This window comes from Scyliorhinus canicula, chromosome 24, assembly GCF_902713615.1.
Source record: "Scyliorhinus canicula chromosome 24, sScyCan1.1, whole genome shotgun sequence".
In the NCBI taxonomy this organism is placed as follows: domain Eukaryota; kingdom Metazoa; phylum Chordata; class Chondrichthyes; order Carcharhiniformes; family Scyliorhinidae; genus Scyliorhinus; species Scyliorhinus canicula.
Window position 1 is genome coordinate 6,529,588 of NC_052169.1, and position 23,528 is coordinate 6,553,115.

Genomic DNA, 23,528 nt, shown 5'->3' on the forward strand with positions numbered 1-23,528 from the left:
GGCAGACTGAGAAACAATTCGGCAGATACTTCATAGAATTTAGGATTATGTGGCAATTCAGATGAATAAAGTTAAGCATTAAAGAATAGAGTACTTTTGGTACGCGTTCAATATAGGCGTATTGTAGTGACATGGCCCCTTTAAGATGAGCAAACTCCACAGACCATGTGACCAGCTCAAAGCCAGTCGTGCAGGAGCATGCAAAATGCGGCCACAGGGTGTTTGCATGAGTCCCTGGAAGCATGAACCCCCGCTCGGTGTGGACCAGGGAGCCGAAGTGTTAAGCCCTGTTATCTAGTGTTCTGTGCCTGTTACTTAACTGCCTCTGCACTTCATCAATAAACCCCTTTGTTAACTACTGGAAGCCTCCAATGTATGTCTCGAACCACCACATGTACATTATTTTTAATTGGTTGTAGCTGCAAATTGGTACGTGGGAATCTTCAATTTACTAATTTTGCTTGTGCATATTCACTGTTCTGAGTTGTGATGTGCACACAATTGTTACACCAATTGGAATGCTCTGGTGTGTAAGCTTATTAAGAACCATTCTCAAGATCAAAGTTAATTAGTATATTGGGAATTTACTGAAGAAATGCACTGCCCACTGCTTACATGTTTTCTGAACTAAAAACTAAAAAGGAAATTAAAATGGTAAAAAACAAGTTGAATTGTGTTATAGTATTTCTCATAAGCATCAGCGTTGGAATTCAAAATGCTCATAATTGTTCATGTCAGCAATATCTTTCTTCAGATGTAATTTATTGTTGCTGTAGGTATTGTCTGTTCCCTAAATGTGTTATGTCAACATGCCTTAGAAGTGGAACTGTGTGTATGTGAAACTGTATTCGTTGAATTCTCAGTGTGGAACCAGAAGAGGCCATTCAACCCAACCAGCCTCTGCCTCCCCCCACTTCATGAAACATTATCCGCATATCTTTCTATTCCTTATTCCTTCATCTGCTTATCCAGCTCCCCCTTGAATGAATGTATGCCGCTCGCCTCAACTACACATGGTAGCAAGCTCCACATTGCAACCATTCGCATGAGTGGAAAAGTTTATCCTGAATTCCATATTAGATTTATTAGTGACTAGCCTAGTTTTGGACCCCCTCTTACACAAATAGAAACACCTTCTCTACAATTCTCCTATCGAAACCCATGAAAATTTTAACAACCTCTATTAGGTCAGCACTTAGCCGTTTGTTTACGGGAACATGTTACGGAAACTTATAACACCTCAAGTTTTGCTTGTAACCTATTTCAGAGTCTCTCTATCGTTTTTGTAATATGGAGACTCGAACTGAGCACAGTGCTCCACATTTATATGTGTCATTAAGTTTTGACGTGTGTCCTCTCTCTCTGGCAGACCCACCTCGCTGGCTTGGGAAGTGAGGAAAATGTCCCCAGGGCGACATGTTATGCCAAGTCCACCGGCCGACAGAATTTGCACAACATCAAGTGCTCGAAGGAGCTTAAACTTTGGGGCTCCCAGTACCATGTAAGTGCTTCTAACTTAGTCTTTGTTTTTTCACAATTGAAGATTATTACATCCTTCATGTGACATGTATGTGTGCCCTTTGTCCCAGTGTTTGAGACAGAGTCCTGAAATCTTCAAGGAGCTAGTTTGCGTTTCATGGTGGTGTTCTGTAGATGGTACTGGTAAATGAAAAATCTGCAGTTATTATAACACTGTCATGTTGTCAGACAGACCCAAAATACTTCACAATCAATATAATTTTCAATATAATTGTTATGTAGGCAAACATAGCAGCTAATTTGTGCATAACAATATCTCGCAAATAACTTGGATGGATGACCAGTGAATGTATTTTTGGCGCTATTGGTTGAGGATGGAATGTCAATCAGAAAATTAATTGAATTCCAGCTATTTACCCAAAACAGATGGTGCCATGTGTATAAAGTGCTACAAACCATAGAATCCCTGCAGTGCAGAAGGAGGCCATTCGGCCCATTGAGTTTGCATCGATTCTCCGAAAGAGCACCCACCTAAGCCCAATTCCCCTGCCTATCTCTGCAACCCCACCTAACCGTTGGACACTTTGGGACAATTTAGCATGGCCAATCCACCTAACCTGCATACCTTTGGACTGTGGAGGAAACCCGAGCGCCCGAAGAAAACCCATACGTACACTCGCGGTTGGAATCAAACCCGAGTCCCTAACCACTGCGCCACCATGCCGCGCAAGTGATGACGTTTCCTTTATTCTGTAGTAAATGCCAGTCTATGAGTTGCATTAAGTTAAATTCCAGAGGCAAGTGTGAGACTAACACAAGCAGTTTGATTCTTTGTTTAATGTCACTTACTTGAAATGAAATGCAATGAAAATGAAATCCTTTTAATTTATTAAATATGTTGCCACTGAAGAATGTTCATGTTTAATTGTGGTTGAAGACCACTGTAGAGTTGGTTCAATATGTGCATTATTTTGTAATGGGAATACCTCCGGAAATGACTATTGATTATCAAAGAGCACTGTAAACATTGACTGGTATTGACATGCACATTTACATGGTGTTCAGACGGTAGCTCAACTCGCGTCACAGAAAAACCATATTTAATGTGTTATGGTTGATGTGTTCAGCTTCACTGAGTTCATTGTTAATGTGCAACATTAGAGTCCAAAAATAAAATTATGTTAGACATTACTGAACAGCAAAGGCGCGCACATGTCACCATTTTAAGTGTGCAGATGACTTGGCACAGGGTAGAGTCATTGTTAAATACAGTGACATATTAAATCCTCTTCACTTATTTTATATTTGCCATATGTTCTTGTAAATTACTTACTTATTTTAAAAATAGAATACATTTTAAAAGTCACAATCATAATGCACATGATTTTCAAAGTATAAAAGTTAATGCTTTTAGCTGGTATTTAACCTGGGGTTTAATTTAGATTCAAGTGTAAAGGATTCTGGAACATCTGTGGCTGCCAGTGCTGCGAATTCTTTAAGTTTTTCTATATTTTAGAGCACTTCCCAACACAGGCTGCAGCAGACGAACCCGTGTGCAGCTATTTGTAATTCGTGAAGTGCATCTTTAGCAGCGTCTGGAGGAGTTTATCTGATATTTGGGGAAGGTCTTTGCAAGTCAACAATGAGAGCACCACAATGCTAACTTGTTCAGGAAACAAATGACTATTGATGCCACCAATCACGGCATTAAACTGTGGCTCAAGTGCTATTCAGGCCCCGGGGAAAGAAGGACTTGGACAGGTAAAGGATTTGGGGCAGTACATTAAACTTGACGATGTTTGCATTTCCCATGCTTGATCCGGGAAGTGTATGTAATTCCTAGGAATGTCAAATAATTGCTCTTGTGTAAAGATCCAAAGCATTTCATAACCAATTAAGCACTTTAATGAGGTGTTGTTACAGTTGTAATCTCGGTAAAGCCAGCTGTCCAATCTCTCACAAGCAACAATGAGATGTTTTTTTTAGTGTGGAATAAATATTTTGTCAATCATTGATTGTGGATTAGTCTGGATACAGCTGCTGTAAATATGCACGAGAAAGTGGTCATATATTGGGACACTTGTTGGTTGGGAAATCAGGCTTTATACTATTAAGTTGAGAAGCTATAGTGTCCAGATTCTTTATGTTTCCTTATTGGTGACTCCTTCTCCTCCTGGTTTGAATCTGAATCATCTTAACTTTCTATTTAGGGCAGCCCCTCCTGCTCTGGTGGCAGCTCGTCTTGCCCCAACTGGTGTCAGCTGGGCAGACAAAGTCAAAGCTAATCGGGCGAATACTGTGGCTCCAAAACACAGTCGAAGCAACTGTCAAAAGTCTTCACAGCGGATTAGATTACACCCGAATGGTGAGTCATATTTTATTATGATGTGAAAATGAAAACAGACAATGCTGGTAACAGTCAGCGGGGCAGGTGGCAACTGCAGAGAGAGAAACGGAGTTAATGTTTCAGGCTGATAACTTTTCATCAGAGCGTTTCATATTGTACAATGATGGAATCATAGATTCTGTGGCGTGATAAAAGAGTAAATTTTGAGGTTGCATATAAAGCGAAGTAACTTTTATTTGTCACTTTTATTTTTGCATTTTTTTTTGCAAGCTTTGCACTTGGGTTTGTTGGCCAAACTCTTCGAAAGCTGAGGAAAGAAGGTGGGGGGAGGTCAGTTGCCTAAAAGTAACCGTGCTGTCATTGTCGAATTGTTTTTGTCAGAATGCAATATCAGAAACAACAAGGGCAGGTAAATACTGGAATCTGATGACAGACAGCAATGTAATGAACTTGTGAATTCCCGAGGACCCTCCTTGCAGCCCATAATCTGCGCATTTTCGTCTGGAAACTTGTGCCTAGATCTGTACCAGTTTTTATCCCGCTCTTGCTCTCTCTCTCTTGTCTACTGCACACTTGGTGCTGTTTTGACAAATTAAGCACATTGCGTACTGATGTATGGAAATGCCTGACTTGTTTTAAGAGACTCATGAAATCAGAAAGAAGAGGAGTGTTACTTTCAGCTGCACTTGTGGGGGGGGGGGGGGGGGGGGGGGGGGTTGTTGGAACACCCACATACTGGTGGCATACTGGTAAAACCCTGTTCTTCAGAGCTCCTCATTTCATCTGCACTGGGGATTCCAAAACTAGGGAGCATAGTCTAAAAATTAGGGCTGGACTGTTCAGGAGAAATGTTAGGAAGAACTTCTTCACTCAAAGGGTGGTAGAGGTTTGGAACCCTCTCCCACAAACAGCAGTTAAAGCTCGATCAGTTGTTGATTTTAAATCTTTGTTAAGCAAAGAGATTAAAGGGCATGGGGCAAAGGCAGGTATATGGAGTTAAGTCACAGATCAGCCATGATCGCATTGAATGGCAGGACAGGCTCGAGGGGCTGAATGGCCTAATCCTGTTCCTACATGAATGTTTATTTAATCATTGTCGATAATTGGTTATGAAATATTTGGTGTGTATTAAATGTATTTAATCTTATTCATAGGGTTGTGGCTAATGCAAATGCCTAATTGCACTCATCCGGCCCGTGGACATGAGAGAGGCCACTCACACGGCCTAATCACTAGCCTAGATTGCCCATTACTACTCTCACTATTGCCCTTCCTTTCTTCTTCCTCCTCTCCTGTACAGCCGAGCTGCTCGTGGTGCTGCAAAGTTGGCTGACTGTATTCCACTGAGGAACCAATTCCCTCACCGCTATCCAAACGGAAAACCAATTAGCAAGCAGAGCCCCATAGGGTTCCTGCATTAACTGCCTTTCCCATTCTTCCTCCAGACTCCTAACCTGCAATGAGACCACCTCTCTGAACGTGCTATCCACGTAACTCTCGGCCCCATGGATGCGCCACAGTGACTCCAGCTACTCGAGATCTGAAACTTGAAGTTCAAGTTTCTGCATTGTCCATGACACCGTTGTTAAATCCGTCCTGAGCTCCCACCCATACCTGCTGCTCTATTTTGCTCCGCCTGCTGAACTCACTCTCTTCAACAGTATAAAATTTATCACGTTTCTACCTGTTTTCAGTTTTGACGAAGAGTCTTATGGACTCGAAACGTTAACTCTGTTTCTCTCTCCACAGATGCTCCCAGACCTGCTGAGTATTCCCAGAAATTCCGTTTTTCACTTCCGATTCCAGGCGTGCGCAGTACTTTTCTTTTACCTCATCTTACTGTGTTTAGTCCAGTGATTCATCCTGTTGCAGGTACAAATCATGTGTAGTAATTGCTCTGAATTGTACTAATGAGTTGGTCCAGATGATTCTGCCAATTCCTTGAGGGCATCATATCTGAAGCAGTCAAAGAAGCAGTTTCCAGTACTTTCTTGTCTCCAATAGACTCAGATCGGACAGTGTTCTCGTTCCTTTTTTGCTAGGATCTTGTTTACTTACACCACCAGGAACTTGAATAAAGGAATGGAGAGCAAGTTTTATAATCTGTGCGACATGCAGTCTAAAACTAAACTGTTAATAAATGAGTATTTTTAAGGTTTTATTTAGTTACTATTTGAACTTGACAGATGTTATAAAATAATATATATTCAAGTTAATCGTTACAGTTAGCTGCATTGAATCATCGAGCTGTCTAGAACTAGCTGCATGTCTGTGGCACAAATGTGACCGGTCCTGTTTGTAGCAGCAAAGTTTTCAGGCTCATTAGGACTAAGAGTTCTTTTAAGAAGCAAGCATTGAAAATAGTGTGATAAAGTCCTGAAGCAGGTTTTCATCAAAACTGGATACTTTCACCAGCTTCAAGAGACGCTGGAAGAATTCAGAAGTGAATGACAGCTGCTTCGAGATTGTGTGTAGTTCAAAGGTACAAAATGGCTAAGAGTAAAATGATGTTTCTTTAGCAGCTTTTCCCCAAGAAACATGATCTTTGAACTGCAGACAGTCGGCAGTTGTGATGCCAGGATATAAAAGGTTCTCTGACTTCAGGCCCCTTTTATAATCGCCCCCTTTTAAAAATAACTATTTTTATCGGAAGATTTTACAGTAGTCGCATCAAAACAAAGGGGAAAGAGAAAAAAAACCACAGGTCGCAATGCGAATCAGGTCGCGCACTTATCTAAAGTCAAATGCCAACCGAGGAATAAATAAAATCGCATGAGTTGGGCACAAAATCACCCACGTGTTCCTCCCACAAAAACCAGATTTGTCTGCATCAAGCAGGATACAGCCAACAACACAGAGGGTATCATACCCACCACTTTAAAGCAGAAATGATAGAGGAATAGAAAACCCTGAGTACCCCAGGGCGAGGGGGGAAATTACACTGACACCCACAACGCAATCTAACTACCTTCCAAGCCCAGGAAAGAGCAGACAGCCACCATATAGGTACAAGACAATAAGAAGAGGACCGAGTAACACAAGTCCAAGGAAATGGCAGGTCTCCAACCTCAAACCCAGGGTCTCCCTTAGAGAATTAAGAAAAGGTGAACAAGCAAGCAGCAAGCAAGATCCTGGCTACCAAACCCCACCCACAGGGTCTCAGGCCCAAGGGAAGAACAGGCCACTAGGCCATCGACCCCCCACCCCCGGCCAGTCCACCCCTCCCCCTGGCACTAGAGAACCCGCCCTGGCAACCAGAACCACTCGGGGGTTTTTCCAATTAAGGGGCAATTTAGCATACCCTGCGCATCTTTGGGTGGTGGGCAAAACCCACGCTAAACACGAGGAGAATGTGCAAACTCCACCTGAACAGTGACCCAGAGCCGGGATTGAAACTGGGACCTCGGCGCCGTGAGGCGACCGTACTAACCACTGCGCAAGCGTGCTGCCCTGAACTCATTTAACAATGGCACCAAGACCTACCATTTTAACATCCCCACAAGTGCTCAGGAAAAACCAAGAATGAAGAGAAGGAATCAACGGATGCCACACTTCTGGGGTCACTCAGAAAGAAGAAAAAGACCAGGAGAAGGAACAAGAACTGTCAGAACAATTTATTTAGATAACTGAGCTGCCCAGGCTACCGCCCAAGTCATATAAAAATGGACGAGAGCAACTGAGCCACAGGGGAACCTCACTCCTACCCTGTGGAAAAAGAAAAGGATAACCCTTGGGTACAGTGCTTGGTCATTCCAAAGTCGTTGCTCACCTGGATGCCAGACCCAGCCACACTGGTCTCCCCCAACAGGCACCTCAAGAAGGAACACCCCCGGTCCTTGGCAACAGCAGGATACTGACCACGCAGCCGGGCCTGGCCTTGCCCAGCGCTGTTACAAAAGACTCTGGAGAATCGGACTCCAGGAACATCATCATAACCCAAACCCATACGCCCCACTGAGGTTGCACCAGTTCATTCCTAATCAGTCCCACCCAGAAAGAAGGGACATACAGATTGACCCTAACCAATGGGAACTTCAGCCTGAGGAAGAAGAAGCGTCAAGACGCCCACATCCCTGGTGCCCTGGAGGAGGGAAGAAAACTCTGAGATCCGTCTCCGAAGGAAAGACTGACTTGACCCTCGGGAAGAGACAGATATAGCCCAGTTCTCATCATGATAACAGACAGTCTGCCTGGGGCTAAGATGAAACAACGGATGCTTTGGATTGGAGTTAAAAGAAAACAAACCAAAACTGGTTAGCTCTAACTGGAGGGACCTTCCTCGATCATAGCAAGGACAAACTAATCCGACCACCCCCACCCCTTACTATGTTCCGGCTTCATTCATCTTACTTCTAGGTGAGACGGGGGGTTGGTGGGGGAGAGAGAGAGTCACAGAAAGCTAACCCCTCCCTCCACCACAAGGATTGTCAGACCCTACGAGGTTAAGGGTAAAGAATGCTCACAAATCCTTTATTCAACATTCAGCTAAACATGATAAGAACTTTTAAATCAGAATAATCAACGGTACAGACCATCACCTCCACACTATTCACTTCCCTGTAAATGGAACGAATTGACGACATGAAGCAGGCAACAACATGATCAGCAGGGAGGAAATTCCAGGATAACAATTGGGAAGCAGAAATGTAAGGCAGTCTTCAGGATAAAGACTTTTTCAGTGGTGCACGAAAAAGGTGAAGGATGAAACAGGATCAAGATCAACGAGCACTCATCGGGATCTCTCTCGATGATTTTGATGAACGAATGTCTCGCCAGAATCCAGGTGGTCTACAACCTAAACTCCGGTCCGGGGGTGGAGTAACTTGGCCACCTCCAACTCCAAACAACTGATATCTGGAACAGGACAACACATGACCAGCGGTTGAAAGGCCACATCAACACCAGGCCTAGATGATAGGATTTAGTCGGCTCCGTCAAGTTTAATTTGCCCAGCCTCCAGATCGGCACTCAATTCTCAAACTCAACCGAAAACCTCTCCAACGCCTTGCTTCGGAAACTGGACTCAGCAGCACTCCTCTCCTGTCCCCCTTCCCTAATCCCAGACTCCACCAGGATGGATAACAGGTGATGCAGCAGGAACTCCACAGTAGGGAGGTGGGCTTCCAGGGACAGTGCTCTTTCTGTTGCAAGAACCCTCTTGTGCGCTGCCATTGCCTACAAAGAAACACCCCGCAACTCTTGGAATTGAGCCTTGAAGACCTGCACCTCAGCCGACGTTTCCAGCTGGAACAGCAGCTTCGTTCGTAGCCATTATCCGTCGATGCACAGCACACCATCAGGGCGGGGGTTCGTTTAAAAGCAACCATGCCACTAAAGGCAGGGCCCCATCCCAACTCCTTCCAGCACCACGAACAAGCAAGCATTTAAGCAATGCTCTATCATGCAGAAACACTGACCAACCATTCTTGGAACATAGTGTACTTTGTGAACCAAGAAAAGATTAAAAAATAGAAATGTATACACGGATGAAAAGATGGACTAAAAGATGAGCAGAGCCGGAGTTGTCAAAACGATGGATTAAACTTTTGATTATCGGTTTGGGACCGCTCTCACAGGACACATCGTCCTAAACTCAGTTCATTACCAACATTTCTAACCTGCTCCCTGAGCTTGGACTGAATTTGCACAGAAATATATAGACTACGGCACAGGCGGAGGACATTGGGAAGGGTGGAATGTTCTCCTGCAAGCCCAATGTCATGTGCGCTAACAGGATCTTTGCAAATATTTCCTTTTCAGGAATATATCCCGTTCCCTCTTCCTCAATAATCAAATGTGGAGAAATATCCCAATATTTCCTGTTTCCTAAACTTCCCGACTTTCCAACCCCATCTGACTGTGCTCGACAGGGTTCTGATTTGTTGTGGCAGTGGATGGCGATGCCACTGAACCTGCGACTTTAACAGCAGTTGATGACAGGGTTTGGGGGGGAAGATTGGCGTTTGTACGGCTGATTCCCCCAGGCTGGTGGAGGCAGAGCCTCTGGATAAATGCCCTCAATTCCAGGAAACGCCTGTCATTCTGGGTTGGTTGGACACCATAACCCAGATCCCCCTGACTCCAATGACAGAGTGCTAACAAATGAGTGATGGCGAAAACCATGCTGATTGACACATTTGTTGATTGGAACTGGGGCTGGAAATGGGTGTTTGCTTATCCAATTCCGAGATCCTTCTCCCCAAGGCTCAGATTGATACAATAGCGAAGCTGAAGAAACGCATCCAGAGGGTAGACGGGGATGATTTTTGTCTCTAAATTTAGCCAAACTTCGTGGAGACTGAGAAAGATTTAAAAGATTTTCATGCTGACGATGAAGTTAATCCCCCACAAAATGTATGGATATTTTGTGAGATGTTTTGGGAATTCCAACAAAATAAAACAAAACTGGTCATATGTAAAATGTTGACTTGCAGTCTAATGTACTTTTAAGGAGATGTTATAATTGGCTACAAAACACTCAGATCATATGTTGCCATATGGTACTTGCTTGATAAATTCCCTGAAACATTTCTCTCGAGTGTATGTGCGTTCCTTTGATTTGGGTAAACCAATTGTGTTGGAAATGTGAGCCATGAAGTATTGAATGAAGTGTTTGCATCAGATTTCTGATCGGTGAGGGCTGGAATCCTTCCTCTGCAGTGTGCCCCGTAAAACTTTAATCTGGAATATTTTTCTGCCCCCCCACCCCATTCCAAAAATAATATTGGAAAAGAAACACCCATAAACTTCTAATTTAATTAAAAATCTTGCAGCGAGAGTGCAGCTGTTACTGGATTTTATTTTTAAGGGGCAAGTTAGTGTGGCCAATCCACCTACCCTGTGCCTCTTTGGGTTGTGGGGGCAAAACCCATGCAAAGACTGGGAGAATGTGCAAACTCCACACGGACAGTGACCCAGGGCCGGGATCGAACCTGGGACTTCGGCGCCGGGAGACAGCAATGCTGACCTCTGTGCCACTGTGCTGCCCCCAGCTGTTCCTGGATTGAGAGCTGTTTTTTAATATTACCATGTTTCCCAACTGTCGTTTTAATTGGGAATGTCCTGACATTAAGCTGTAATTCTGCAGTAGCATACAAAATTTCCAAACCAGCAAAATTGGCCAGCTTGCTGGCCTATCTAAATTTCATTCTCCTTAAATTAAAGCCTTCTCCGTTCCACTAGCTATTCATCTACACTGTTTTAACTGGCATGTATGCTTGCATAATAAATCTCAAATATCCAGTCTCAAAATGCACTTCTTTCCTGATTGACTCATCCAAACAAAACATGTAGATTTGTTTTGTAGTGATATGTTCAAATGCCTACCTGTATTCATCTTTCCAGCTCCGTGCTGGGGAAGCTAGGCCAGTGAGTGGGTCGCATGAGTGACCCTCTGTGCTTTGCAAGATTGAAATCGGGCTTGTTCACTAACCATAACCCCTTGAGTAAGATTAAATACATTTAATACACGCTGAATATTTCATAACGAGTTAACAGAAAATGCTTAATCATTTATATACGACTAGAACTAACATCAACTTCAGATGGTAAAAATAAAAGAAAAGTTTACACTTTGGACGTAGAGGGAGTGTACAGCTCTCACAGTCAATCAGCGCACACCACACTTCACTTGCCCATGCACATCACTTGAGTCATACCGATAGGAAAAAAAACTACGCAGACGGAAATCAGCAAAATGTGGCATAACAGCCAACAAAATGTCTTGTGGTCCGCACTCCGAACCCAGATGAGTGGCACATGGCCATAGGGATGCAGATAGCCCAACACTGCTTTAACTTGTTTCTCTTGCTACCTTTAGGTTGTTCTGGTTCAAACCTCTGTTATCAATGTGGGGAACCCAATGTGGGAAATCTGGGTGATTCACCCTGTATTCTTAACTCCAGGCTGTTGCAAATCTTCCAGTTTTTAAAAGTCATAATTTCAGAAGTATTGATATTGTACAGATGCTTATTGTGCTGAGATGAGCTCCATTTTCAAATTGGGTGGTCTCCCATGTGTTTATAGTAAATACTGGGTGAAACTGGCAGTTCGCAAACATCTGCTACGTCTTCAGTTGTGCATAGCTTATGCATGACTACTGTATGAGTACATTAAGGAAGCAGGGGCAGTAAAAGGCCCACCATAGCAGAGGATCGGATATTTGAGAGCAGTTTTGTGGGTGATGATGAAAACTGATATTCTTTTGTTTAACATCTGTGGTTGATGCAGCAGCTGTAGAAATAGTACAATCCCCAATGCTTGATATGTCGCTTTGGAATTCTAAATAATTTATTTTATTTTTGATACTTTACTTTTCTTCCCTCCTTTAAGCACTGTTGCCCGTTCCCTGACTACTTGTAGTCCTTTGGAACCATTACAATTGATCGCTTTTCTAGTGTATATCTAGAAGATTAAGGGAAAAGATTGTGGGACTTTACTGTCAGTGCATTGTTTTGTTAGAAGTGAGCTCTCGGCAGAGATAGGACCATGACATTTTGACCCTGATTCTGCATCCAGAAAATGCGTGTAACAAGGCTTCAAGTAAAGGCTTGCAATTCTTGTCCTTTAATACCAAGCTATTTAATCATGGGAACAATTATAGCCGAGCCTGATTCTGCCCTCCATTCCACACACAGGCGAGTCAGGTGTTTTACCTTTTGCTGTCTGGCTGACCATCAGCCCCGAGATATTCTGATGCTACATTGGCTGTTGACATTATCAATTCGACCAACAGACTGTTGACCATTGATAACCAACAATGCTCAACACCATTTTTGTAAAATACACCATTTTCAGTAACAATTGAGCTGTTTTTTAATGGAAAATATTCAGGTGAAGAAAGTCTTGAGTAGCACCAATTTAATTGTCAATTTATGTTTTTGTGTGAATAGAATGGGCGGCATGGTAGCACAGTGGTTAGCACAGTTGCCTCACAACTCCAGGGTCCCAGGTTCTATTCCCGGCTTGGGTCACTGGCTGTGCGGAGTCTGCACGTCCTCCCCGTCCTCCGGGTGTTCCAGTTTCCTCCCACAGTTCAGAGATGTGCAGGGTAGGTGAATTGGCCATGCTAAATTGCCCTTAATTTCCAAAGAGTTTTGTGGGGTTACTGGGTTATAATAATAATAATCGCTTATTGTCATGAGTAGGCTTCAATGAAGCTACTGTGAAAAGCCCCTAGTCGCCACATTCCGGCGCCTGTTTGGGGAGGATGGTACGAGAATTGAATCCGTGCTGCTGGCTGTGTTCTGCCAGCAATTTAGCCCACTGTGCTAAACGAGCCCCTATGGGGTTATGGGGATAGTTTGGAGGTGTGGGCTTAGGTAGGGTGTTCTTTCCAAGGGCTGGTGCAGACTCGATGGGCCGAATGGCCTCCTTCTGCACTGTAGATTCTATGATCCTATAATTATTAATGTAGCCATCAAAAAAGTCTTCCCAGAAAGTTTTTGACTGACACAATTAGTGAAGGCAAGACAACAGGCAGTCATTTTCCTTTTATCTTTAGATTACTTGTGCCACAGTAGCCGAGAGCGTAAGCAAGATTGAGAAATGCCTCAGTGACCGTTTTGGACCTCAGTGAACAACTGTCTGAAATTGATTTTGTTAATTCTGTCCATTGTAGAGCTGAGACCGAGAACTCTGCCATTCCAATGGTGCCAACTGTTTTACTGATCACAAGGTTAACACTACATTTTACCAACCTGTTCCCTTTGTTCACTTCTCTGCAGAGAGGAAAGATACTGAAGGATGGGAAACAGTGCAGCGCGGAAGAGCTACCCGATCGCGTTCTGCCACCATGGCAGCCAATGCCAGTGCCAAGCCTTCGGAAGCTGTGTACCTGAGTCTGAAGGATGACAGTGATAAGGAAAATGGTCTCTCAGTTTCACAAAACAGCAAAATAAACTTTGAACAAAGTAGCCCCAGCTCTGAGAGTATGACAGATACACCAGAAAAGTTAATCAGCAGGAATGAAGACACCTCTATGGACATCCATAAGGTAAGCCCTAGCTTTATTAAACTAGTAAAATCCTCCTTTAGCAATAGCTGTTTAAAACTTTTTAAAAAGCTTGAGACAGCTAATTGTTTGCATGATTTTAATAAGTTGTATTAACTCTTGCTTCCCTATAATCATCGTGAAGCTTCTGAGTGAAATGAATGAACGTTATAAAGCAAATACACAATTTTCTTTCAAGGTGGTTTGGCCACACTAAATTGCCCCTTAATAAAATCCAGTAACAGCTGCACTCTCGCTGCAAGATTTTTAATTAAATTAGAAGTTTATGGATGTTTCTTTTCCAATATTATTTTTGGAAGGGGGGGGGGGGGGGGAAGGGGGAGAACAATATTCCAGATTGAAGTTTTAAGGGGCACACTGCAGAGGAAGGATTCCATCCCTCACTGATCAGAAATCTGATGCAAAAGAATCCTATTCCAAATGATGTTAGAGACATAGCAGGTTTTAAAACTGATTTCTGCAAACATCATGGAAGTTTTCAAAAAACGAAGACTCTTCAGACAACTACACATTAGGGTTAACAATAGGTAACAATGAATAACAATAGGTCGTCAGTTATTTGTGAAAGTGCTTGTTCCGCTCTTTATTTTTCCCATCACGGCTCAGTTGGTTTCATTTTTTTTGGAATTCGAATGGCAACTGTTTTAAATTTGGCTAGTTTCAGGAGTAACAAAAATTTTTAATGATCTTTTACTTTTACACTAGTCCACTGTGATGCACATTGTTCGATGGAGGCCTGTACTAGTTTGCAGTACATCATCTGCATATCCCTTGCAACTGTGATAACACTGCTCCTTCTGTTGGGGAGTCAGATCTGCAAAGTAATTAAAATGTTGAACGGTTAGCTAATTAATTAAATTAAATAAACATGCTATTGCCAAAGGAATAAATGAAAGGAGGCCTTTGAGAACGAGGAAAAGGTGGGAAGTCTGCATAGTAATAAATTTAAATGAGTAAGCAACTGTAGAGAATGAAGGATCAGGTACAATTAATTAAATAAACTCCGACATCTTGCCTTCTGTTGGAGCCGGATTTAAATGAAGCGAAAGAGACGCTGGGGCCCAAGTTCAGGAGAGTCAGCAGCAGAAACAAATGCGAGAAAGGAGCAAAGATAAATTTATGAGGGATGTTTTTGGCAGCATAATGGTGAGCTTCAGAGGGAGAGAGAAATTTGGGGCCAGACTCAGGAGAGCGTGTGAGAGGGAAAAGCAGTATTATGAAGTTGAGACACAAACTTTCATTCGGTGGTGAGATTAGAGAGGGAGAAGCAAACTTTTGGACCAGAAAACCAAGTGAGGATCCTCAGAAGGAGGGAGAAATTGAACCTCACTTTAGTAGACAGTACGGAGCACAGTGGTTAGTACAGTTGCTTCGCAGCTCCAGGTTCGATTCCTGGCTTTGGTCACTGTGTGTATGGAGTCTGCACGGTCTCCCCGTGTCTTCGTGTGTTTTCTCTGGGTGCTCCGGTTTCCTCCCACAGTCCAAAGATGTGCAGGTTAGGTGGATTGGCCATGATAAATTGCCCTTAGTGACCAAAAAGGTTAGCTGGGGTTAAGAGATAGGTTGGAGGTGCAGGGATAGGGTGGAGATATGGGGATAGATGGGGGACTTTTCCCAAGGACAGGTACAGACTTGATGGGCTGAATGGCCTCCTTCTGCATTGTAAATTCTATGATGCTAGACAGACATGGAGAAGAAAAGTGGACAGAAACAAAATGCTCCTTCAGGAGCAGGAAAGCTGAGGCAAGGAGACATGACATGGGTGTAATGGAATGCATTAGGAGATACATCAGTCTAGTTTAAATACTGTTTGCTAGTTGAAAGCTGACTGCAGAAACATTAATCTTTCTCCTATTTGCAAAATCATTCTTTGTTTCCACAGTGTTGTAACCCTGTTACTTGTTTGAAAAAATCTATTTAGTGATGCAAATGCATTGTTGCGATTTTGGATTTCAAACATTGCATTGCCTTAAAAAAAATTGTCTTTTACCACCTGCCCAATTTACTTTTACCCCATTGATTAGGTAACCTCAATTCCAGGGGGGCACCACAAACCTTAATGACCACCCAAAAAGAAACATTGCTTTCAGCACAGCCCTTACAGGAAAGTGATTTTACCACCACTATTTGGTATCTGCAGCTCAGTTCTATGTTGGGCAACGCTCTGAATACTTGGTAACCGAATGTATTGTATACTGTTTCAATTGCACCAGGGATACCAGGTTTGGTCTAATTTGTCCCAATTTCATCTCTCCGCTTGTTTTCTATCCTTTATGTCTGGCGGTATTTACAGAGCAGAGTTGTGGACCGATATGTGATTGCTGTTAGTTTATGAAGAGGTAGCCGGCACTGATGGGAAATTCTATATCTGGCATGTACCATAAATCAGTAATTCAGAAATGGGAACATTCCAAGAGCCCAAGGGACTAAGCTTTTGTATTAAATTGACATTTTATGTTGAATATTATGAATGTTTAAATTCTTGGCTCTTAAAGTTTCCCCATTTCTCAGTGAATTGCTTCAGAGGGACAGTTTGTTTCCAGAGTTAGTGCATGTGCTGGCACCCCCGACCATTAGCTACTGAATGGTTGGATGACACGAGGATTTTAATGGTATTTACGCTCTTGGGGCTAAAATTTTGAACGTGTTGAAATTAATGATCTGAGAGTGCATGATGCTGACATTGGATGCTCAAGATGGAAAATGTTCCATACTTCAGCACTGATATACCGAATCTTGACGAGCGCAATTTAATGAAAAACTAGATATCAATATTTCACAGTAATCCAGCATTCAACCATGGATGTCAGTGAATAATAGCTATCAAAAAAAATCACAATGCAGGTTTGTACTCTTAATAGTCTTGAACTGAATTTAATACTGACTGTAATTGTTAGGTTATAGAGCTGCTACTCTGATTTCAAAAGTATTCTCAAGTGTGCAATATTTCCTTTGACTTTATTCTTTATAAGACCGTTAACCGTTACCGTTAACCCTCAGCTTTATTGTTATAACTCTCAATTGCAGTCATGTACCTCTAATGCATTGAATTCTGGTTACAGTGAAAGCCTGATAAACAGAATGTGTGCAAAAGAAGCATTTCTTTTAGCCGGTTGCTTTTTGGACTGTTTGATGTTTGCCATAGAGACTCGGGGCTTAATGGAAAACTCCCCTTTATTTGTAAATTCTGATTATTGTTTTGGCATTCGGATTTTACATTTATGTGACAGCACTAGAATTTTAGAATTTGCAGTCCAGAAGGAGGCCATTCGGCCCATCGAGTCTGTGCCGGCCCTTACAAAGAGCATCCTACTGAAGCCCACGTATCTACCGCAGCCCAGTAACCCCACTTAACATTTTTTGGACACTAAGGGCAAGTTAGCATGGCCAATCCACCTAAACTGCACATCTTTGGACTGTGGGAGAAAACTGAAGCACCCGGAGGAAACCCATGCAGACACGGGGAGAACGTGCAGACTCCGCACAGGCAGTGACCCAAGCCGGGAATCGAATCTGGGACCCTGGAGCTGTGAAGCAACTGTGCTAACTACTGTGCTACAGTGCCGTAACCACTAGTTCAGTCTTTGCCGAACAGTCACACTCATAAAATTGAAACGGCACAATCTGGCAAATATTGCTGCAGAGACTGGATTGTGAGTGCTTTGGGGCAGCATATGCCCTGTAGGTTGCAGTTTGGACATCCCATTTCTAGTGCTTCCTTTGAAAGAATGGGTTGTTTATAGGTTTCTGGCTGTAAGTAGGAAGGCCGAGCACTTACCCTGCCCAGTAATTAGCAGCCCAGTAATTAGCAGCCCAAGGACTGTACATCTCTCCTTCAACGCCTCTGCCTGTTCACCGTCTTCAAAACTATCTTAAAACTTTTCATTGAGCTTTCAGTCACCACCACCCCCATCCCTTCTTTGGCCCTACATCCATTTTGTTTTGCTTATACTTTGTGAAGTGCATTGGGCTGCTTTACGCTCAAAATTCAGTATAAATGCAAATTGTTCCATATGATTTTCCTTCAGCTTGCTCGGCAGTCCAAAAGGTCTGTGACCAAACTATGCACCAGTGGTCAGCTGTAGGATTCTACCAGTGCTTACAAACTTACCCTGCCATGTAGATATATTCCACACCAGGGTTCTTATTCAACTATAAATGGCTCTGTAATATGAAGGGGTATTATTTTACATGTAAGCACTTTCCTCTACAGCTGTCTTCTCTTTTACAGCTTGCAACAAAATCTCCTACTTACAAGGTGCTTCTAATCTAATTAGTATCTAATTGGAAGCAAATCCAAATTGTCTTTGTACAGCTTTAACTCGGGAGAGTTGGGCCAAAATAACTTTGTATTTTAATCAATAGCAGCGTTTTGAATAATTGCAGAGCCATTGAAACATCTTGTTAATAAGCATTATGTTACATTAGCACACAGCAAACATGTCTGCAGATCCAGCGCAGCCTGATAATGTGCCTTTGCAAGACAAGTCTTGGCAGCAAGAAACAGACGCTATTGAGAACAAAAAAGATGTAAACTGTCTGTCAGAGGATGTAAAGGTGGAAGTGATACCTGTCATTTCTGTGCAAGAACCAACTCCATCAGACACTCCCAGGCTGGGACCTGACGTGGATCTCTCCAGTGAGCTTTCAAACGTAAGTAGTAAAAGATTAAGTGGAATATGTTGCTTGTATGGGATAACATTGTTCAAGATAACTGATTCCTAGTTCTCAGAGTACACTGGTTTGCAAAATTCTGTAATTCTAAGTATTTCCCTTCTGTACAAAACAATGGCTGCAGAAAACACTTTGTTCAGTTTCTCTCCCCTTCACGAGATTCGTGTTGATATAGTCAGGGGTAACAATTTAAATAGTGGTGCATTCAAATGAGCAATCTACGCACAATGAAAATATTCTCCGGGGGGGGGGGGGGGGGGGGGGGCATTGGTGCCAGTTTCTATTCAGACTGTGGTTCTATCATCTTCTGACTTGAGAGAGAAAGTACTACTACTTAGCTTAGCTGCCATTTAATAGAGAGAACTTGGTGTCAGCAATGTAGTCTGGTATCATTTAACCCTGTAACTGGAGGTAGCATTGAGGTGAAAAGGGACGGGAAGGGGCAATGACGAATTTTTGTGTCACACAGATGAACAGATAATACTGAAATCAATAGGAAGCTCTTCTTACGTTTATGGCTACTTTGCTGTAATAACTTTTCAAAGCTCATTGTGCTGTGTGATTTTTAAAATTTTGTTCACGGGATGTGGGCGTTGCTGGCTCGGTCAACATTTGTTGCCCATACCTAATTGCCCTCGAGAAGAAGATAATGAGCTTCCGCCATGAACGGCTACAGTCTATGCGGTGTTGGAAGGCCCACAGTGCTGTCAGGTAGGAAGTTCCTGTAATTTGTCTCCGTGACGGTGAAGGAACGGCACTGCAGTTCCAAATTAGGATGGTGGGTGGTTTGGAGGGGAACTTGCAAGCGGTGGCGTTCCCATGTATCTGCTGACCTCGTCATCCTCGATGATAGAGGTTGTGGGTTTGGAAGGTGCTGTCGAAGGAACCTTGATGAGCTGTTACAGTGCATCTTGTAAATGGTACGCACTGCTGCCACTGTGTTGGTGGAGGAGGGAGTGAATGTTGAAGGTGGATGGGGTGTCAATCACCCATCCACTTTGTCTTGGATGGTGTCAGATTTCTTGAGGGTTGTTGGAGCTGCTCTTACCAGACAAGTGGATAACATTCCATTACACTGTGGGCAGCACGGTGGCACAGTGGATTAGCCCTGTTGCTTCACGGTGGCGAGGTCCCAGGTTCGATCCCGGCTCTGGGTCACTGTTTGTGTGGAGTTTGCACATTCTCCCCTTGTTTGCGTGGGTTTCGCCCCCACAAACCAAAAGATGTGCAGAGTAGGTAAATTGGCCACGCTAAATTTCCCCTCAATTGAAAAAAAAATGAATTGGGTACTCTAAATTTATTTAAAAAAACATTCCATCACACTGCTGACTTGCAGATGGCAGGCAGGATTTGGGGATTCAGGAAGTGAGTTACCTGCTACAAAATTCTTACCTCCAACCTCTTGTAGCCACAGTATTTATATTTTAGTACCCAATTAATTTCTTCCAATTAAGGGGAAATTTAGCGTGGCCAATCAACCTACCCTGCACATCTTTTGGGATGTGGGGGCGAAACCTGTGCAAATGTGCAAACTCCAGAGCAGGATCGAACCAGGGACCTCGGTGCCGCGAGAGAGCAGTGCTAACCACTGCGCCACCGTACTGCACCTAGCCACAGTCTTTATATGGCTGATCCAGTTCTGTGTATGGTCAATGGTAACCCCCCCCTCCAGGATGTTGATGGTGGGAATCCAACTATGGTATGCCATTGAATGTCATGGGGAGATGGTTATTACCTGGCACTTGTGTGGCGTGAATATTACTTGCAACTTATCAGCCCCAAGCCTGAGTGTTGTCCATGTCTTGCTGCATATGGACAAGGACAGTTTCAGTATCTGAGTCGCGGCACATGTTGCTGAATGTTGTGCAAATATCCCCACCTCTGACCTTATCATGGGAATATCATTGATGAAGCAGCTGAAGATGGTTGGGCCCAGGACACTCGGTTGAATTGCTTCTCAGCTTTATGATTCTCAGGCTTCCAAGACTCTGAATTTAAACTCTGAAGCTGTGCAACATACCATTTAGGTGTCATCCTAATACTCCAAGCATGCATGTTTCAAACCAATCTCCAAAGGCTTACCGAGAGAGTACCAGATAAAAAATGTACATTTTGGAAAATGGCATACATAGATCAACCTCCCAAAACCAAGGTAAAGTATAGGACTGTAATGTAAAGCATATTTTAATTAAAATTCCTGCATTGGTGTGGAGACAGGAAAAATATGAGGAATTTGATAGGTGACAGTTTGGAAAGGAACAGGATAATTGACAAGTAATTACAGGCAAATTACATTGCAGCAATCAAAAGCTTCTTTAGGTGAATTATTCAGATAAGAAAAGTTGAAGTGGTGAAATGAAAACATAATGTTAATGAATGGAGGTAAACGTTGAAACTGCCAGAAGCCAGCTCCATCTATTAAATCCTTGAAAACAAGGATTTGTTGGGTATAACTTCAATTACATAATTGGCAAACTTACTGTTCTGAATGTATGAAAGATAAACTTGCACAGGCTATAAATATATTACACAAATGGCCATTAAACTCTCAGTTCAAGAATAAAGACACCACAAGATCCATTTATGTATCTACTGTTCTTTGTTACTTATAACCAATCAGAGCAAAGTCTGATTTTCCTTGTCCATTAAGTCACTTGCCAAATAATTAATCTGAGAGATGCTAAGTTTGTCCCAATTTGGTTAAAAGGTTTGATTGGAGGGCAGCAAGGTGGCGCAGTGGTTAACACTACTGTCTCACGGCACCGAGGTCCCAGGTTCAATCCCGGCTCTGGGTCACTGTCCGTGTGGAGTTTGCACATTCTCCCCGTGTCACAACCCAAAGATGTGCAGGGTCGGTGGATTGGCCACGCTGATGAACAAAACTTTCTCCCATTATCTGTTTATAGTATACAGTACCAAATTAATTGGGTACTCTAAATTTATTTTTTAAAAAGTTTGATTGTCTCCCTCTGGTCTAAAAAGACAAGCCACAGTCAGGATCTGACGTGCTCACCAATCACGCCTTAACATTTGAGGATTGATTTTAAAGCCGCACTTAAAATGGTCCAGGAGTCTGTCTCCAGGAGGATGTCATTCATAACTTACTTTGATCAAATGGGAATGACACCCACCAGACTTTGATATTTTCACGTAATCTGTTTGGTATGAGCGAACAAGTTTGCAGAAAGATAGCAGATGGGCTAATTGGTGATGGGCGAAGGTAATCCTTAGCCCTTGTGAATTATTTATCAAAGCACTTAAGGACTTTTTATTTGATTTTCAGTAAAATGGGGAACTCGCCACATGGTGTACCCATTTGGATGGCCTGAGACCCATCTTCTCAGGGGAAAGATGGGGTTTCGAACATATTGTCCTTAAAATATGGAGGGAAAGAAAAAACAAAATAAAATCTTAAGGACAGTGGGGGTTAGTGATGGAGAAAGACACAAACCCTAATGCCAGAGGGACAAATATATTTTTATTTTAAGCTGCACAAATACATAGAAGGAAGACAAATAATTAGTTGCAGAGAAATTAAGGCAGAGTTGCAAGAAAATATGGAGACAGTATTTTAAAATATTTATAAGCCCTCTGGTACTTGGCAAAATGAAAGCTTCCTAGTTATTAATAGAACGCCTAATTTTTCAGGCCTCTGTTCAGTGGACAGGTATGGTTTATTGCTTTGTACACGATTCATGCAGTTTATTGCTGAACTATTGTAACAGATCCTGAATTGAGCCAAGTTCCTGAGGACCAAGTCAAATAGAGGCTGCATTGATCATAAAATGGTAACCTTTAAATATTATTGTGTCGCATTTGTCCTTGATTTGTATCTTTTAAAGTCTTCAATTGTTCATGCTCCAAGGACCTTTGAACATTAATTGGTTCTTAAGAGGATTGACAATTCATGGGTTAATGAAAGTTAAATACCAAGAATTTGGACTTGTGATCCCTTCAAAGTGGAATTGTTAATACCTGTGCTAAAATATGAAGGCCTGTTTAAAATATAAAGATTAATTGCCACTTAATTGTCATATGAGACTTAGTGAAGCGCAGATCAAAAAGGTTGGTGGGAGTTCCCTCTGTGTTGAAAGTATGAAAACCATTTGGGTGGCTTCAAATGAGAAGTTTTGTGTTTAGATGTTCCGTGATGACACATAACAGACTGATGAGCGAAACTTTCTCCCATTATCCGTTTACAATACCAAAGAAGTTGTAGAGGGAATGCGGCACTGTTGGAGGTGCTGTCTTTTGGGTTGGATATTAAACAAAGACCCCCTTCTACTCCCTTAAGTGGATGTAAAAGATCTCCCGTGTCACTTTTTTGAAGAAGAACAAGGAAGTTATCTCCTCAATCGGAATCACAAATCTGGTCATTACCGTGGACAGCATGGTGGCACAATGGTTAGCACAGTTGCTTCACAGCTCCAGGGTCCCAGGTTCGTTTCCCAGCTTGGGTCACTGTCTGCGTGGAGTTTGCATGTTCTCCCCGTGTCTGCGTGGGTTTTCTCCGGGTGCTCCGGTTTCCTCCTACAAGTTCCGAAAGACGTGCTGTTAGGTAATTTGGACATTCTGAATTGTCCCTCTGTGTACCCGAACAGGCGCCGGCGTGTGGCGACTAGGGGCTTTTCACAGTTACTTCACTGCAATGTGAGCCTACTTGTGACAGTAAAGATTATTATTATTATTACATCATTGTTAGTGGAAGCTTGTTGTGCATAAATTGGCTGCAACGGTGAACTGAATTGGCTAGAAAGTTCTTTGGAATATTGTGGTGGTCATGCAAGGTGCTATATTAATGCAGACTTCTAATAATTTAAAATCTTTTCTCTTTATCAATTTTGAAAATATCACTGTAGTGAACATGAAAGCTGGCTATCAGTTAAGCTACATGCAACTCATTTTAGCATTGGACATTGCATCAGTGGAGATGTGTTAAAACTTCCCCATCTCATAGTAAAGAATGGTAGATTCCCTGTGATCCTTATAACTCAAGAGTTTTCATTGGGAATATTT

General features: G+C 42.6%; 1 protein-coding gene across 2 annotated transcripts in view; it reads left to right on the forward strand.

Moving 5' to 3' along the window:
- The window catches only part of scaper (S-phase cyclin A-associated protein in the ER), a 347,711-nt gene that overhangs the window by 65,810 nt on the left and 258,373 nt on the right, over positions 1–23,528 (forward strand). The window contains exons 6-10 of one of the 2 annotated variants that reach the window (XM_038784220.1): positions 1,370–1,501; positions 3,690–3,844; positions 5,576–5,698; positions 13,552–13,820; positions 18,267–18,491. In XM_038784220.1, coding sequence (XP_038640148.1) covers positions 1,370–1,501; positions 3,690–3,844; positions 5,576–5,698; positions 13,552–13,820; positions 18,267–18,491 — 904 coding nt within the window. The remainder of the gene's footprint in view (positions 1–1,369; positions 1,502–3,689; positions 3,845–5,575; positions 5,699–13,551; positions 13,821–18,266; positions 18,492–23,528) is intronic. The other variant, XM_038784221.1, reaches the window with a different exon arrangement.